Raw genomic sequence first — 17,043 nt, 5'->3', positions numbered from 1 at the left:
GTTTCATTTATTTCATAGAGAATAGAATATAAAAGCAAGGAGATAATGCTGAGGCTTTAAAAGACACTAATCAGGCTGCACTTGGAGCAAATTTGGGCCCCACCTCTCAGAAAGGATGTTTTGTCATTGAAGAGAGTCCAGGGGTGGTTCACGAGGATGATTCTGGGAATGAAGTGGTTAACATATGAGGAGCATTTGGCAGCTTTAGGCCCGTACTCACTGGAACTTAGAAGAATGCAGGGGGTTCTCATTGAAACCTACCGAATGTTGAAGGGATTAGATAGGGTGGATGTGGAGAGGATGTTTCCTATGGTGGGGGTATTCAGAACTAGAGGACACAGCTCAAAATTCAGGAGTGACCTTTTAGAGCAGAGGTAAGGAGGAATCTTTTTAGCCAGAGAGTAGTGATTCTGTGAGATGTTCTGTCACAGACTGCGGCAGAGACGAAGTCCATGGGTATATTTAAAGCGGAAGTTGATAGTTTCCTGATTGTTAAAGGCATCAAAGGATATGGCAAGAAGGCAGGTGTATGGGGTTGAGTGGGATCTGGGATCAGCCATGATGGAATGGCAGAGCGGACTCAATGGGCTGAATGGCCTAATTCTGCGCCTATGTCTTATGGTCTTATGCCAGTAAATGTTGAGGAAAAAAAGGTTGTTGTAGAGATCTCAGAAAGTGAGGTCCTGCTTCAGCTGAAAAGGCTGAAGGTTAATAAATCTTCAGGGTGAGACAACATATATACAAGGATACTTAAAGAGGTCTGTGAATATATATTAAATAAACCCCTTACATGTATTTTTCAAAAGTCAGTGAAGAATGATGGAATTCCTAAGGACTGGAAATGGGCAAATATTGTCCTGGTAAATAGAAGGGTGACACTAGTAACTATAGATTAGAAGGCTTCATGTCTATCATCGGTAAGCTAATAGAAACATTAGTAAAGAATGAGCTGGAAGAGCAGATGATAAGAACAGGCATAAAGCCAGCATGGACTTAGAAAGGGGGATTCAGGTTTTACTGATATGCTGGAGTTCTATGAAGAGTCAACTAAAATTTGTGATAACAGCAGAGCAGTTGATTTAATTAACTTGGACTTTCAGAAAGCTTTTGACAAGTTACCCCACAAGAGGTTAGCATTCACATTACAGGAGGCAGGGATTCAGGGTAAGATGTGTGAATGGGTGCAGAATTGGCTCAAAAACAGAAAACAAGGAGTTACGGTGAGAGGATCATTTTCACACCTAGATGTTAAAAGTGGGATTCTGCAGGGATCAGTTTTGGGGCCGCTGCTGTTTTTAATTTATGTTAATGATTTGGATAAGTGCATAGCAAAATAAGCTAGTAAAGTTTGCAGATGACACAAAGTTAGGGGGTAGGCTAATAACATTCAGACAGCAGAATCAGTAGTTAGTTCTAAACAAAACCCAGACGTGGGCAGATAAAAGGCAGGTGAAATTTAAGTACGTGTAAAATATTACAAATAGGAAGTAGAAATATTAGATACAAATATTCAATGGAGGGGTCTTGAGTTAGAAAGCGCACTGTATGAGAAGCATTTGGGTGCCCTGTTAGATTCATCACTATCAACATCTAGACAATGCACAGAAGCAAATAGGAAGGCTAATAGGTTGTTGGGCTATATAATGCGCTCAGTGGAGTTCAGGTCCAGAGCCATTCTCCTTAAGCTGTAGGATGTGCTTATGAGGCCACACTTTGGGTACTGTGTACAATTTTGGTCTCCGTATTCTGTGAGGGACGAGAAGGCACTGGAGAGAGTTCAGAGACGGGTGACGAGACTCATTCCAGGTCTGCAGGGCATGAGCTGTGAAGAAAGATTGAAAGAATTAAATCTTTTTATCCCAAGTAGACGTAGAATGAGGGGAGACATGATAGAAGCATTCAAAATCATTGAGGGTAGAAGTAAGGTGGATACCAGCTGCTGCTTCAAAATTAATCCGTCAATGAGGATACTGGACCATCGGTGGAGATTGGTTAAAGGGAGATTTCAGACTAACATCAGGAAGCAGTTCTTTACACAGCGAGTTGTGGACACATGGAACAAACTACCTAGTTGTGTAGTTCAGAGTAGTAACTTAAGAGTCTTTCAAATCTAAATTTGATAGTTATTTCAACACACTATGTGAGTAGGAATTTGCCAAACTTTGTTGGGCCAAATGGCTTGTTGTCAAAAACTTTCTAATGTTCTAATGTAACACTGAGGCTTTATAAGGCATTGGTCAGACCTCACTTTCTGAGTATTGTGAGCAGTTTTGGGCCCCTTACCTTAAAAAAAATGTGCTATCATTGGAGAGGGCCTGGGGCCTGCGGAGGTTTACGAGAACGATTTTGGGAATGGCAGTGTTAATGTATTAGGAGCACTTGATGGCTCTGGGCCTGTCCTCACTGGAGTTCAGAAGAATGAGGGGGAATCTCATTGAAACCTATTGAATATCAGAAGTCCTAGATAGAGCGGATCTGGAGAGGTCTAGGACCAGAGGGGACAGCTCAGAATAGAGGAACAACCATTTGGAACAGAGATGAGGAGGAATTTATTTACCCAGAGCGTTGTGAATCTGTGAAATTCACCATGGACAACTGTGGAGGCCAAGTCATTTGAGTATTATATTTGAAGTGGAGGTTGATAGGTTCTTAATTTCCATGGCATCATAAGTTATGGGGAGAAGGCAGGAGAATGGGGCTGAGAGGGATAATAAATCAGCCATGATGGAATGACAGAGCAGACTTGATGGGCTGAATAGCCTAATTCTGCTCCTATGTCTTATGGTTTAAGATTTCTTCATTGGCTCTGAAAGTGTTTCATTGCTCTGAGATACTAAAAGATGCTTGATTAAATTTTTCATTAATTATTGGCTTGGATGCATCAGCTAACACAGACAAAGATGTCTTTTGAAGTACATGGCATGTATAAATGCATTTTTTAGTTTTATGAGAGTCAAAGAGTACAACACAGAAACAGATCCTTCAGCCCATCTGGTCTATGCCAACTTCTACCTAGTCCCATGTACCCGTACCTGGACCATAGCCTTCCAAACATCTCTTAAATGTTGCAATTGAACTTGCATCAAACACGTCCACTGGGGTAGCTCACAGCCTCTGAGTGCAGAGCCTCCCTCTCCAGTTCCTCTTAAATATTTCACCTATGACTTCTAGTTCCAGTCTCACCCAGCATCAGAGGAAAAAGCCTGTTACGTATTTACCTATCTATACCCCTCACAATTTTGTACACCTCTACAAGATCTCCTCTCATTCTCCTAACCTGTTCAACCTTTCCCTATAACCTCAGGGCCTCATGTCCCAGCAACATCCTTGTAAATTTTCCCTGTACTCTTTTCAATCATAGTGATATCTCTCTTGTAGGTAGGTGACTTGAACAGCATATAGTACTGCAAATTTGGCCACACCAGCATCTATACTTCAGCAGAACATTCCAGCTCCTGTACTCAGTATTTTGATTTATGAAGGCCAACATGCCAAAAGCTCTCCTTACAACTCTACCTGTGACACTACTTCCAGGAAAAGATTTTAGTCATCAAGAAATATGAGGTTAGGGCAATAAACTGGATTTTGAAATATACAAGATCACATTGAATGGCACAATTGGGTCAAGTTCTCTTTGGCCTGGTCCTGCTCCTATTTGTTGCTTTCCCACTGGCCATGTTAATTGTTAAGCAAACATAGGTACCTCACTTTCTGCCCGTACTATTATTCTTTACAATACAGGGCAGACCGCTGTAAAAGAACACAGAGCAGCTTCTGAACTTCTGCTTGCCCATTCATTCAGCACAAGGACCAGCCAATGGGTCTAAGCTTTAAGCTATCAGTCAATGCTCAGCCCCTAGCACATGTGGTTCAGAAACAGGTTATTCTTATATTTCTCTTCCAGAGATGTCCACGATGATCTATGCTGACCGTGCAATAGTCAGGGAATCCTGCATTTCAGGTAAACTCCCCATACATGTGCCATTAAATCAAAGCCCAAACTCAGCTAGAAAGATCCCACGGTGTCATCTCCAAGGTGACCAGTGTTCATCTTCCCTACCAATATTTAAGCCTCTCCAGATACCGATCACCACACTGCAGCTCTCTATACATCTTTATCCTCCTCCAAAATACACCACGTCTTTAGACATCTGCCCTAACACGACATAAGAGTTCGGTCAAATTTTGTTGAAGCACCTTGGCTAGAATAAGCGTGTTTTATAAGTATGTTGTGGTGAGCAAATATCTAAAAAATAGCAACAACTATGCAGAATTTCTACATTGACTGTGGTATTTAAAATGAAGAATCATGTCAAAGTGCAAAAAATATTTTAATACCATGATCTTATAATACTACAGTATAGCTTCCACAACAGATTACAGCATATTTCCTGCTCACACTAAAAATATCTATTCCACAACTTTGTCAGTTAATTTGATAGATTACTATCCAATGCTACAATATTTTACATGCCTTCTCATTTAAACACAATCAAGAACAGGGATGTACAAAAATAATTACCAAGATACTTGCCAGATCTTTACAAACTCTGTCAATTAATATTGCATGTACAAGATATCAAATACTTTAATGGTGTAAGGCAGTTGTCACTTTTCCACAGAAATTCAAGAGAATCTATGACTGAGAATCCTAATTTACATTTTGCATATTGTGCGTTTGAGTGTAATCACTTACTACAATGAAAGAGCAACTAAAGATCAGTAAGTAAGATGACAGCATTTATTTCAAAATTTGTATCACTTCCTTCACCACCATCTTAACACATTTCCACTACAACATTTAGCTCCCCTTCTAAAATCCCATTTATTTTTGAAGGGTCTGGGTCATATTACTACCAATCACTGAATCACATTAAGTTTTACATTACACACTCATGGGCTTGTGTATCAAAAAATTTCTTTTTCTCTGAGCTGCAGAGCAGTGATTACATTTGGGAATAAAAGTTATGCCAGCAATTTGATCCAACAAGTTCAAATCAAATTTGTCAGCTCATTCAGCCAGTATCTACAAGATAAAATTCCAGCTGAATATGATAGTCACTCACAACTGTACAAACTTTAAATCTCTGTAATTTCGGGGGAGGGTTATATTTTTTTAAAACAGCAGATTTGTAGCACAAAACACATGGCGTGTAAAAGAAATTCCGGTCCTCTGCTAACTATTGCAAGAATTATTTTGTATTGGATCTTCAATAGGAATAAGTTGATACTTTTTAAAACTGTAAAGTTTAATACATTTACAGATGCCATCAATATCATTTATATCAAAATCACTGTACATGGTCTGTGCTTAAACTGTAAATGCTATACTGGTTTTGAATTCAAATTAAGTGTTTTGATGAAGTTTTTTTCCTTTTCACATTAAATGGTGTCTGTGCCAAGAACATTTTCTGTTGCCAGCACTCATCACAAGATTGTCAATTTGTCTAATAATGTCATTTTCTGTACTGGTTATACTTCTGGCTTCTGCCTGATTTGGTAAATTATGGTTCACTTCATGAGGGGTACTCTTACTTATGGAGCTGAACAAACTCTTCGTAAAATCTTGCACAGCTTTAGAGAATAGGAAGGTGTCAGCCAGACTGATCTGAACTCCTGGTAATGAACATAGTATTTTAAAATGAGTTAATGGATTTTGTCCCACATTTTGTTAAAGAATGAACTTCCTTTGTCTGATATGGCACAGTACATGCATGATACAGTTCAGCTCAATTAAGTACACAATTGCATGTGACACCTAAGTCTTAAGAATAGGTCACTTTTCCACATAAATTGTAAAGAATTCGAAGCCAAGTTGTGCACTTCGCATATGCAACAGCATAATCACACTGATACAATGAATCAGTTACCATAGTCTCTACTGAGCTGGTAAAGTTTATTTCAAAAGTGATATAATTTACTCCATCACTGACACAATCTGCATCACTGTACAATGAACTCAATCAATATAGAGTTAAGAGGAAGAGAGCAACATTTTACCCAGACCACTTTAGAAACAGTAGTACAAGTTTGTCATACAGTCTGTGAACTAAATTCCATCAAGATTAATGGATGTCAGCAAATTATAGAATATCATCAGAAAATTAGCCAAAATGTTCTGATGGACCTCTTGAAGCCACTAGAAGCAGATATTCTTTCCGTATCATCTTCAGAGTATGTATTTTACCACTGCATCCACACAGCTAAGGTATGTTCTGACCACCTGAATGCAGGCCACTGGCCTAAAGTAGATTAACTTTAATTTGCTACATAGACTAGACCAAATCCAAATGATTTTCCTCCACTAGAAATGATGCTTCTTTAATTTTTTTTTAAAAACAGAAAAATAATAAGGTTCACATTGCACAATTGTTTTTCAGCAGTAAACTTATGAAGTGGGTATGGAAAGTTAAAACAGAACAAGAAAAAGTTAGAGGTGCACTGGACAAGTATCATTCAAGAATATACTCTATCTCTATTCTCAAAAAAGCAGGGCACAGATCATGAGCCACAAAGTTGAACTGTGGCAAAGGAACTTTACACTTAATGGTACAGGTGTTGGTTAGAGGTGCGGTGGCTGGTAAAGGGCATGTTTCTGCATCGGCAGAAACATTATTCCTAAGATGTCTAAAAAATAAGGACAGAATATCATTACAAACAAAAGTAATATTTGGTTTTTGTTAGTTTTTAAGTTGGTTTGTCATGTGCTTTCGTGATATCATTCTGGAAAAACATTTTTATTATTTCTTAATGCATGCATTACTAAATGACAATAAAAGGGGACTGCGTGTCCTCATAATCATAAATAATATGCCCAAACAGGAAAAAATATTAATGTTGGATCTGAAAAATTAGTTTTATGTAATAAGACAAGTTTTGTTATCACTCCTGGGATAATTAAATATTACTGAGATGTAATATTGTTCCATAATTCTACAAATCTGTTCAAAGCACTCCTCAACCCCAGTGTCTATTTCTTGTAGACTGGCACAACCAAAATTACTCCATGATTAATTTGAGGTTCACTTCTTTCATTTAACTGTATAGTTGCTAATACTCATTCCGTTCTCCCCAATGCAATGACCACAAAGCTGCAGGAATCCTGTTTCCCAAATCCAGACCAATGGAAAAGCAAAAACTTGTAAGTTACTTAAAGTCACGCCATGATTTTACAGGAAGGTGAGCCCAGAGCCTCTTTTCAGTTGTGCTAGCTTGTATATCACAATATTGCCAAGTTATTATTAAAGTGAGGAAAGCCCAGAGCAGATTAGGACCGACTGAAAAATCACTGCACCGTCAGCCAATACTGGCCACAAAATGGGCCTCATCCACAGAACAAATTAATCACCACTGTGAGCGTCTGCTGATTGGTTCCACTTGTGGGGCTTTGAGAGAGTTGTTAAATTAAGCTGGTGTTCAGTGTACAGCTATAATAGGCAAGTTGTACATGATTTTTGAGTCTAGCAATTTACTGAAGAACAACTTACAAGTAGCAAAGGATTCTGGCTATTTTTAAAAAGAGTTAATTTCTTAGAATTCAGTTATTTGCAGGTGGAAAGGAAACTGATTAAAATGCTTATTTTCGTCCTGAATCTGCAGCCATATTAATGAATCAACACTGTTACTACTCAATCATAATACAAGAACGTAATTTAAAGTAAAAAGAAGCTCTTACTGAAATACTGTACGCATTTGATGATATTTAAGTGAGTCTGAGGAGAAACTTGAGAAAATAAAACAAATGAAGATGACATCTACATCACCAACTGCACCCACAGCAGAAACTCTACCCCCTCACTGTTTCTACTTTCCAGATGCAAGAACGAGAACTCCATATGTAGCCACATTTCATGTTAAAATGTTCATATTTTAGGTCCTGGGATTTGGAATGGTTTCTTGTTTTGTTCTCAACCTTCACACATGACGCCACAATCACCAAAATTTGAACACAATTCAAAATGCTATACATCTTTAAATTAAGTCACCCACGAAGCCGACTGCATAAGCTCATTTAGTGCACAGGGTAAAACACTGGACAAAATTCATGGGAGTTAGGGAGGCTTGTGATAAATTACATGGTATTCTTCCAAGGGAATACTCTCCCAAATAGAAACAAAAGGCTAATTGTGTTTCCAACTTTTGTTTTAACTTCTACATTTACAGTCAAGATTGCAAGTTTAAAAGATGCTTAGTCATAAACCTGATAGCATAGTTGCTCATTGTTCTGTTTGTGTTTAGCAAGGTGCCACATGAGCTCACTGTTGCTTGTAAATCTCAGCATGCACATCTCACATTTGTACGGTAAAGCTGCAGTGTGGCCCACATCGATGTGTGCTTGAAGGTTTGCAATTTGCTCCGTAGAGTAATCGCAGTACTGGCACAAATAAATCTCCTGAGACGAGTGCAAGTTCAAGTGTTTGTCATATTCCGCCGTGTTGCAAAACCCCTTTCCGCAATCGTCGCATACGAATGGAAAGAATCGAGCATGTTCGATCGCTACGTGCCTGTTGACGTTGGCGAACAGCCGGCTCCTGTAGCCACAGGACTGACATATAAAGAAATTTCGGTCCCGGTCAAAGCTCACTTTACTCAGGAAGCCAGCTGCTCCGTGAAGTCCGTCTTCGGAGGTGTCATTCATCTCCATGAGGCTGTACGCATGTTCAGCAAGGACATGGCCGTGCAACTCAGTAGCATCATCCGTACCGTACTCACAGAACTGGCAGAGGTACTCCTCATCGCCGTCGTGTTGCTGCAGATGAAGATGGAGATCACTGGTGCTGCAGAAGTGAATGTTGCACTGCTCACACCAGTACAGATACTCACCGACATGGGCATCTGCCACGTGTAACTCTAGCTCCTTTGGGTTTTCAGCACTGTGGCTGCACAGCTGACAAGCACTTGGCTCGTCTGTCTCGTGGGCCTGCAAGTGCTTGTGGAGCAGACTGTACGTCAGGAATTCACGCTTGCAGACTGGGCAGACGTTGGACAGAGTGTCGGTGTGCCTGAGAATAACATGTTGCTTCAACTCCAGCGGGTACTTGCTGTTGAAGTCGCAGTGCTCGCAGCTGTAGAGTCCGTCGCAGGACGGTTTTCGCAGAGGCCACTTGTGCTGGTAAAGAATTCCCATGCAAGGAGATTTGTCCCGTCTCTCTGAACCATCACTAATTGAACTTTCTGTGGTATCATCTTGGTGTTTATTGGAGAGAGAAATGCTCTGTTCAGAGTGGTAGGCGTTGAATTTTCCATCTTGGTCATTAAAAAGGCTCCAGTTTTCAATCCCACACTGCCTCTTGTTAGTTCCTTTCAAAACAGTGTTTATTGGTCTCACTGTCATATAAAGGTCTGAAAAGCAAATAGGAAACATGTTGATGTACTTAAGACTTTATTTTGGAAATTAATTCATTGCCCCCCCTCTCCAAACTTACAACAACAAGACTTAAGTACTCCCCACCCTACAATAGTCAGTGGCGATCATGGGGGTGGAAAAAAGCTGATGTTTTAAGAACTAATGTGAAAACTGCATGGCTTTATAGAACAATACAGAGTTTCTAGAGCTGTAAACAATCTTTGGTTAACTGCGCACACACACTGAAAATCAAGCACCTTTTACTCCAATCCTACTTGAATCCCTTTTTTATTTTCCTCATTTCCCTCAAACTCTTACCACTCATCTACACACTGGGAGAAATTTACAGTCGCTGGTTAACCCTCATGTCTTTGGCATGTGGAGTGACCGGAGAATCAGTATATGGTCACAGGGAGAGAACATGCAAACACCACACACCAACAAGATCAGGGCTGAACCCAGGTCATTGGCACTGTGAGGCAGTGCTCGACTGGCTATGTAATCGTGCCATTCTTGTAAAACAGGTTGCCATTCTGCAATAAACCTGGGCAGTGATCTGAAAGCCAAGCCCTGGTTGTCTCAAATCACACATAGTCAGTCACTACGATCCAAAGACCTGCCAACAACATTAGAAATCTAACCCAGCATGGCTCATCGCTACAAAGCAAGGATCTAGTGAGAAAGTTACAGGAGGGGGGGAAAGGGGAAAAAGCAAACGTCTCTTAAGGTTTCACTAGCTCAAGTGACATGCTGTCATGACAACACCCTTTCCCTCAAAGTCAGCCAAACGAAAGAGCAAGTCAATGACTTCAGGAAGTGGGTCAGTGGACTTGCTCCTATGTACATGAAGCTGAGAGGGTTGAGAGCTTCATGTTCCTAAGAGTGAACATGACCAACAGACTGTCCTGGTCCAATCACACTGATACCACAGCCAAGAAATCTCAGCAGTGCCTTTACTTCATCAGGAGGCTTAAGATATCTGGCAAGTCCCCACTGACCCTCACCAAACTTGATCAATGCACTGTAGAATACATCCCACCTGGATGCATCATGGCTTGGTATGGTAACTGCTCTGCCCATGACCACAGCAAACTGCAGAGAATTGTGCTCAGTTGTGTCCACATCATGGAAACCTGCCTGCCCTCCGTGGACTCTGTCTACACTTGTTGCTGCCTCAGTAAAGCTACCAGTGTAACCAAAGCTCCCACTTACCCCTGACAATCTCTCTTCTTCTCCCTATCAGGAAGAAGTTACAAAAGCCTAAAAACAAGTATCACCTGATTCAAGGACTGCTTGTATAAGACCACTGAATAGTTCCCTAGTGGACTCCCGACCTCAGAATCTACCTCATTATGACCTTACACCTTATTATCTCCCTGCACTGCACTTTCTCAGTACTGTAACACTCCGCACTGTTATAATGAATTGATCTTTACGGACACTAGGCAGGAGAAGTTTTCACTGCACCTTGGTTCATGTGACAATAAAAAACCAATTTAATTTGACCTCTTTTTTTGTTTTGTGGGATACATCTTTTCCAGAGCTGTTGTCAGTCATTAAGAAACATCTAGTTTTTGTTTCCCTCCTGCAACCATAAAAGTACAATTCAGAATAACAATGAGAGAGTGCAAAATTGCACCTCCTGGGAAAACAATACTCACAAGAACAAAATGTTCTTCATTAACAATTTTATCCTACCTTGTGAATCATTTGAATGTGTACAGTATTCAGGACTGCTTTCCCATTCATCTTCAACTGTGGAGTCGAACCCTGAAAAAGAACGATGATACTTTTATCGACGGGAACTAATCCAATCAAAGGTAGATTGCCTATCAAGGATTTCCCAGAAATAAATACATGTGCGAAGTCATTATTCCAGTGCACATTCCACTTGGAAATCTGAACGGTGTCTTTAAGCTATTAAAAGCTTTATTTAAATGCTCCTCTTCTGTAGCATTTTAGATTATGTGTTTTTTTCTGTCACTGAGAAAATTAAGCACAGATGCATCTAAGAAATTAGGGGAAAAAAGGGATCATGCTTAGATAGATAAGGCCCTACATTCAGGCAGCAGAGTGGAGAAACGCCTCTACCAAAAGAGGCGTAAGGCACTCCTTCCCTCCGCTAGCCTGCAGGTCACCTGCTTAGCCCCCCACCCCCCGATCAGGTCACGTGAAGCCACTGGAGCAGGTGGTAGACATTCGTATGAGCAGCTGGTGCATATCACAAGTCCTGATTATGCGACCACTGCCCACTCAGAAGGCAACAGCAAACCATGTCTGTAGAAAAAATCTGCCAAGAACAAGCATGGTCAAAAGATCATGATTGCCTACGCCACACGACATGGTATATAATGATGATGATAAAGGCCCTACATGACATTCTCTGGCCATTTCACAATAGTATAAATGTCATAGCGATTTCAGAATTGTAGGGAACACAATGATCATTTTACACTCAACAGTACTTCACCACACGTGGAGCACTGTGTGCAGTGCTGCTTGCCCCCTTGTCGTAAGGAGGTGGACATTGTGGTATAGCGCAGAATAAGTTTACCAGGTTAACACTTGGTTAAGAGGATATGAGCAACAAGGACAGGTTAGATTAACTTGGGTTATTCTCCTGGAGGCTGAGGGGAGACCTGAAACAGTTTCTTTTTTAAATCATGAGAATAACTTCCAGGAAATCTTTGGCGAGGCACAGTCAGAATTTCCTCTCTAAGGTAGAAATATCAACCACTAGAGACCATGAAGGAAGAGTAGGTGATGCAAGTGGCAATTTTATTATACAGAGAGTGATGGGGCAGTATTTGAATCAGACAGTTTGTGAAGTTTTAGAAGCTTTTTGATGGACAGAAGAATATGAAGGGTATAAAGGTGCATTTAATTTAATCAGCATCAAGACTGGAAGCAGTGCTATATTGGTCACACTGTAATCAGAACTGAACAGTTTGTGGAGGCACATTATTTTACTGTTTTAGACTCCATGAACTGCAATCTACTGAAGGAACTTAGCAGGTCAAACTATATCTGTGGGAGATGCTGCTGGAGTGAGTTCCTCAAGAAGGTATTTAAAAAATTCTAGCTAGGCCAACAGAGATGACAAAATGCCTTTCTATGAAACTTAAACACAGGATGAGAATACAGGTGGGACTTTGGGTTAGTCATTTCATCTCACCTCTGACATCTCCACTTCAGGGTACTACTGCCATCCTCCCACCCTCACCAACAAAGAACCAGTCCCCACCCTCAACGCCAGGCCTAGGCATACAAACCCCAACCCATGACTCCTAACTATAAGATAGACTTTTGAGCTCACAATCTATCTTATGATCTTGGACCTTATTGTTTACCTGCAGTGCACTTTCGCCGTAGCTGTTACACTTTATTCTACATTGTTATTGTTTTACCCAATGACCTCCTCTGTATAAACATGCGAGTTAAAATTATCGCAGAATCTCGGAACAACAATAAAGCAATTCCAATTTCCCTTATTTACCAACCCGAGTCCATGCAACACCATCTCCCTTCCCACCCTCATAAACTACATCCAACCCCCACAACCTTACCAATATCGTCTATTCCCGAGAGATCTTGCCCTATTTCCCCCGGTCCCTATCTTCTCTGCCCTGTCCCCGGGATTAATTTACCCTCTATTTGTATTTCTGAACCTCGTCTACCCCTGCAGCTTATACCTGAATAACGCGAGGGGTTTAAACTCTTCCTTCTCTTCCTCTTGCCACTTTCGCTCATTCTGTCCCCTGCGGGACGCGCAGCCCGGGCTTGCTCCGCTCCTCACAAGGGCCTTGCGGCCTCGAGGCTCGGCTCGGCCCGGCCCGGCCCGGCCCGTCCCGACCCGTCCCGACCCAGCCCGGTCTCCAGAGCACGTCCACTGCAACTACGCACTCTCCATGCAAGAAAGGCCCCGAGCTGCAACCTCTCCGCTCAGTCGAAGCCGCAGGCAGGCGATCTCCCCACTTAGCCCAGGCCCTGAACCGCTGCCTCTTCAGTCCCTTCGCTTCTCTTGTCGGTTACAAATGGAGATGGTCCCTAACACGGTGACGTCAGCCCCGCTTCCGCCCAGTGCGGCCACAAAGGGAGCGTCTGTATTTTCCACTTACCGCCGGTCACGCTGGACTGCCGGCGTTTAGGGCAGCAGTGACGATCCCTCATCTCAGGCGGTGTTCAGTGTCATACTCGCATTTTTCTTTTAGCGCAATGGATTCCCTTAGCTCCAATCATAGACTGATAACTTACCCTTGCGCACTGGTTTGTTGCTCTCTCTGCAAAGTGAATACATAAGTTAACTTTACCTCCGAGTGCGTGCCTTTATTTATTTGATATATAGTTGTACAGACAAAACAGTCTAGTCAAGTCAAGTCACTTTTTATTGTCATTTCAACCATAACTGCTGGTACAGAACATAGTAAAAACGAGACAACGTTTTCCAGGACCATGGTGCTACATGAAACAATACAAAAACTACACTGAACTACGTAAGAAAAAACACAGAAACTACACGAGACTACAGACCTACCCGGGACTGTATAAAGTGCACAAAACAGTAAATAATAATAAATAATAAACAAGACAATAGGCACAGTAGAGGGCAGTAGGTTGGTGTCAGTCCAGGCTCTGGGTATTGAGGAGTCTGATGGCTTGGGGGAAGAAACTGTTACATAGTCTGGTCGTGAGAGCCCGAACGCTTCGGTGCCTTTTGCCAGATGGCAGGAGGGAGAAGAGTTTATATGAGGGGTGCATGGGGTCCTTCATAATGCTGTTTGCTTTACGGATGCAGTGTGTGGTGTAAATGTCTGTAATGGCGGGAAGAGAGACCCCGATGATCTTCACAGCTGCCCTCACTATCCGCTGCAGGGTCTTCCTATCCGAGATGGTGCATTTCCGAACCAGGCAGTGATGCAGCTGCTCAGGATGCTCTCAATACAACCTCTGCAGAATGTGGTGAGGATGGGGGTGGGGGGGAGATGGACTTTTCTCAGCCTTCGCAGAAAGTAGAGACGCTGCTGGGCTTTCTTTGCTATGGAGCTGGTGTTGAGGGACCAAGTGAGATTCTCCGCCAGGTGAACACCAAGAAATTTGGTGATCTTAACGATCTCTATGGAGGAGTCGTCGATGTTCAGCGGAGAGTGGTCGCTCCGTGTCCTCCTGAAGTCAACAACCATCTCTTTTGTTCATTCAGAGACAGGTTGTTGGCTCTGCACCAGTCCGTTAGCCGCTGCACCTCCTCTCTGTATGCGGACTCATCGTTCTTGCTGATGAGACCCACCACGGTCGTGTCATCGGCGAACTTGATGATGTGGTTCGAGCTGTGCGTTGCAGCACAGTCGTGGGTCAGCAGAGTGAACAGCAGTGGATTGAGCACACGGCTCTGGGGGGCCCCCGTGCTCAGTGTGATGGTGTTGGAGATGCTGCTTCCAATCCGGACTGACTAAGGTCTCCCAGTCAGGAAGTCTAGGATCCACTTGTAGAGGGAGGTGTTCAGCCCAGTAGGGTCAGCTTTCCAATCAGTTTCTGAGGAATGATTGTGTTGAGGAATTCAGGGTTTCTTTCATCGTGTCAGTAGCTTCCTCTTGGTTTTCACTACTGTCAGTCATGCAACTTAGGAATACCAACGCACACAGATTTTGGAAGGGTTCTTCATTGCTTTTTTTTTGTAACAATTCTGTTTTACCAGTTAGCCCTGAGCTGAACCCCTGAGCCTGGAAAACCGGTGGACCACCCTTTGACCTGTTTGGCATGGGTGACCCTACCAAGAGCCAAAGCATAAAGCCCTGACTCCCAACCAACATAGCTCTCTGGGTCATTGAGGCTCGTAAACCTCCAAACCCTACTGCAAGGCTGTGGTCCTCTTGGAGTTGTATTTTCCACTTCAGGGCAAAAAAGAGTGATCCTCTGTCTGGGATTATCATCTGCCACCTACATGCGATTTTCAATGTTGGTTGCAGAGACTTATTCATAAAACTAAGGTTACATTTTTGTCCTTCGTCCCACCTCTCTTCGCCTTGTTGAGAATGGAGTTGAGAATGATTCAGGACGTGCAGTTTTTTTTTAATGTGGGGCGGGCATTGCTGCCACCCGACTTGAGAGAACAAGGTCTTTGGTCTAACAGGGAGAAGATTTGAGATTCTGCTGCCCAAATTTAGCACTTTGCACATACAAGCTGATGTATCTGAAACACAATCCGAAAGTGCTGCAAATAGTCATCAAGTTAGTGCAGTGATTCCCAACACGGGAAATAGAAGTCATCGGGGGTGTTCAAGATTCTTGGGGTGGGGGGATAGTAAGCGGTCCCCTAACGAGGCACGCGTATTTCGAAAAAATAAGGATGGGGTACTGGAACACAGGAAGAACCCTAGCTCTGCAGGCGGTGAGCACTCGCCATCACAATGGGTCTGAAACTCGGCGATTTCATCCGATCTTACCAACCAAAGAGACATTATTGGGGATGCATAAAGTAGCAGACAGGGTGCCCAACAGTACCCCTTGACTCGCAGCACGGAACAAGTTCATGGAATTTAAGTCAAGTACACCCTCTCAACTTACTCTACAGAAAACAGGTCGCACGATGATACGGTGCTGTCCAGAACCTGCCAACACCGAGGATTCTACTTGAGGTATTCAAAGCGGCCTCGGCTTCACATGTGCGGTGAAGAACCATCTTTGGGGCTAAAGAGACCTAATCTGACTGGTCGGTCACGCTAACTGGAATAGTGTAAAGGTAGCTTGCCGAACACCAGCTCTATTCCGACTAACATTCAGATTCCAATCTGAATCCTTGTCAACGTAATTTTTACTGTTGTGACCGTCTTCATCTTCGCCTCACCGTTACTTTGCTGCCGTCGTCAACAGCCGATAGGCAACCCCAGTTTGTGTTCATTTTTGATTTTAATTAAGCCCCATGAATGATGGATAAATATGTACGGTACGATCTCTATGAACCTGAAAGTGGTGAAGCCTTGAATTCTAATCCTGTTTATCCCTCTCCCTCCTGTCTTCTCCTATCATTTTGGATCTCCCCCTCCCCCTCCCACTTTCAAATCCCTTACTCACTCTTCCTTCAGTTAGTCCTGACGAAGGGTCTCGGCCTGAAACGTCGACTGTACCTCTTCCTAGAGATGCTGCCTGGCCTGCTGTGTTCACCAGCAACTTTTATGTGTGTTGCTTTAATTTCCAGCATCTGCAGAATTCCTGTTGTTTACCTAACTGGAGCCTGGTTTTATTCCGTTCCCGTCAGATCAGCGACGCCCCATGTGTCTTATTTATAATACTGTATGTACTGTCTAATGAAGCCATGAAACCAACAAGATTGCAGGAACACTTCCGTAATAGACACCCTGAAAAGGCTACTTATGATATTACTCAGTTCCAGAAGATGAAAGAAGCATTTGAAAAGCGTTGAACACTCGAGTCATTTGCCAAGAAAGCTAAAAATGACCATGTTAGTGGTCTCATTGCTTCTTATATCATTTCCAAAATGACAGCAAATTGTGGAAAACATACAATTGGTAAGAGATTAATAATGCCTACAGTATTTTAAAATCAATTCCTTTGAGTAATAACTCTGTAGCTCGTGGTATTGATGAAATGAGTGAACGCTTTGAGTATCAACTGTGCACTGACCTACAAAAATCAAGAGTCCATTGGACATTTTAGCAACTTTATTAGGTACTGTTTAGCAA

The 17,043-nt window shown here is 42.3% G+C and overlaps 1 protein-coding gene across 1 annotated transcript; it reads right to left on the bottom strand.

Moving 5' to 3' along the window:
* Positions 1-6,181: 6,181 nt before the first annotated feature.
* Positions 6,182-13,350, bottom strand: LOC134345201 (zinc finger protein 639-like). Its single transcript, XM_063045477.1, has 3 exons — positions 13,039-13,350; positions 11,045-11,116; positions 6,182-9,342 (listed from the first exon to the last, which is right to left on the bottom strand). Exons 1-3 carry the CDS (start codon positions 13,094-13,096, stop codon positions 8,189-8,191), a joined length of 1,284 nt encoding a protein of 427 aa, XP_062901547.1. The 5' UTR covers positions 13,097-13,350; the 3' UTR covers positions 6,182-8,188.
* Between the last annotated feature and the right edge of the window lie 3,693 nt (positions 13,351-17,043).

This window comes from Mobula hypostoma, chromosome 4 (genome assembly GCF_963921235.1).
Source record: "Mobula hypostoma chromosome 4, sMobHyp1.1, whole genome shotgun sequence".
In the NCBI taxonomy this organism is placed as follows: Eukaryota; Metazoa; Chordata; class Chondrichthyes; order Myliobatiformes; family Myliobatidae; genus Mobula; species Mobula hypostoma.
This window is presented reverse-complemented; position numbering and strand designations above follow the sequence as displayed.

Excerpts from the sequence above, each read along its gene's own strand:
- LOC134345201 (XM_063045477.1), bottom strand. The coding sequence starts at position 13,096 with ATGAGCGAAAGTGGCAAGAGGAAGAGAAGGAAGAGTTTAAACCCCTCG. Across the intron at positions 11,117-13,038 it reads AAACCCCTCGCGTTATTCAG|GGTTCGACTCCACAGTTGAA; the intron begins GTATAAGCTGCA and ends GTTCTTTTTCAG. Across the intron at positions 9,343-11,044 it reads ACATTCAAATGATTCACAAG|ACCTTTATATGACAGTGAGA; the intron begins GTAGGATAAAAT and ends TTTGCTTTTCAG.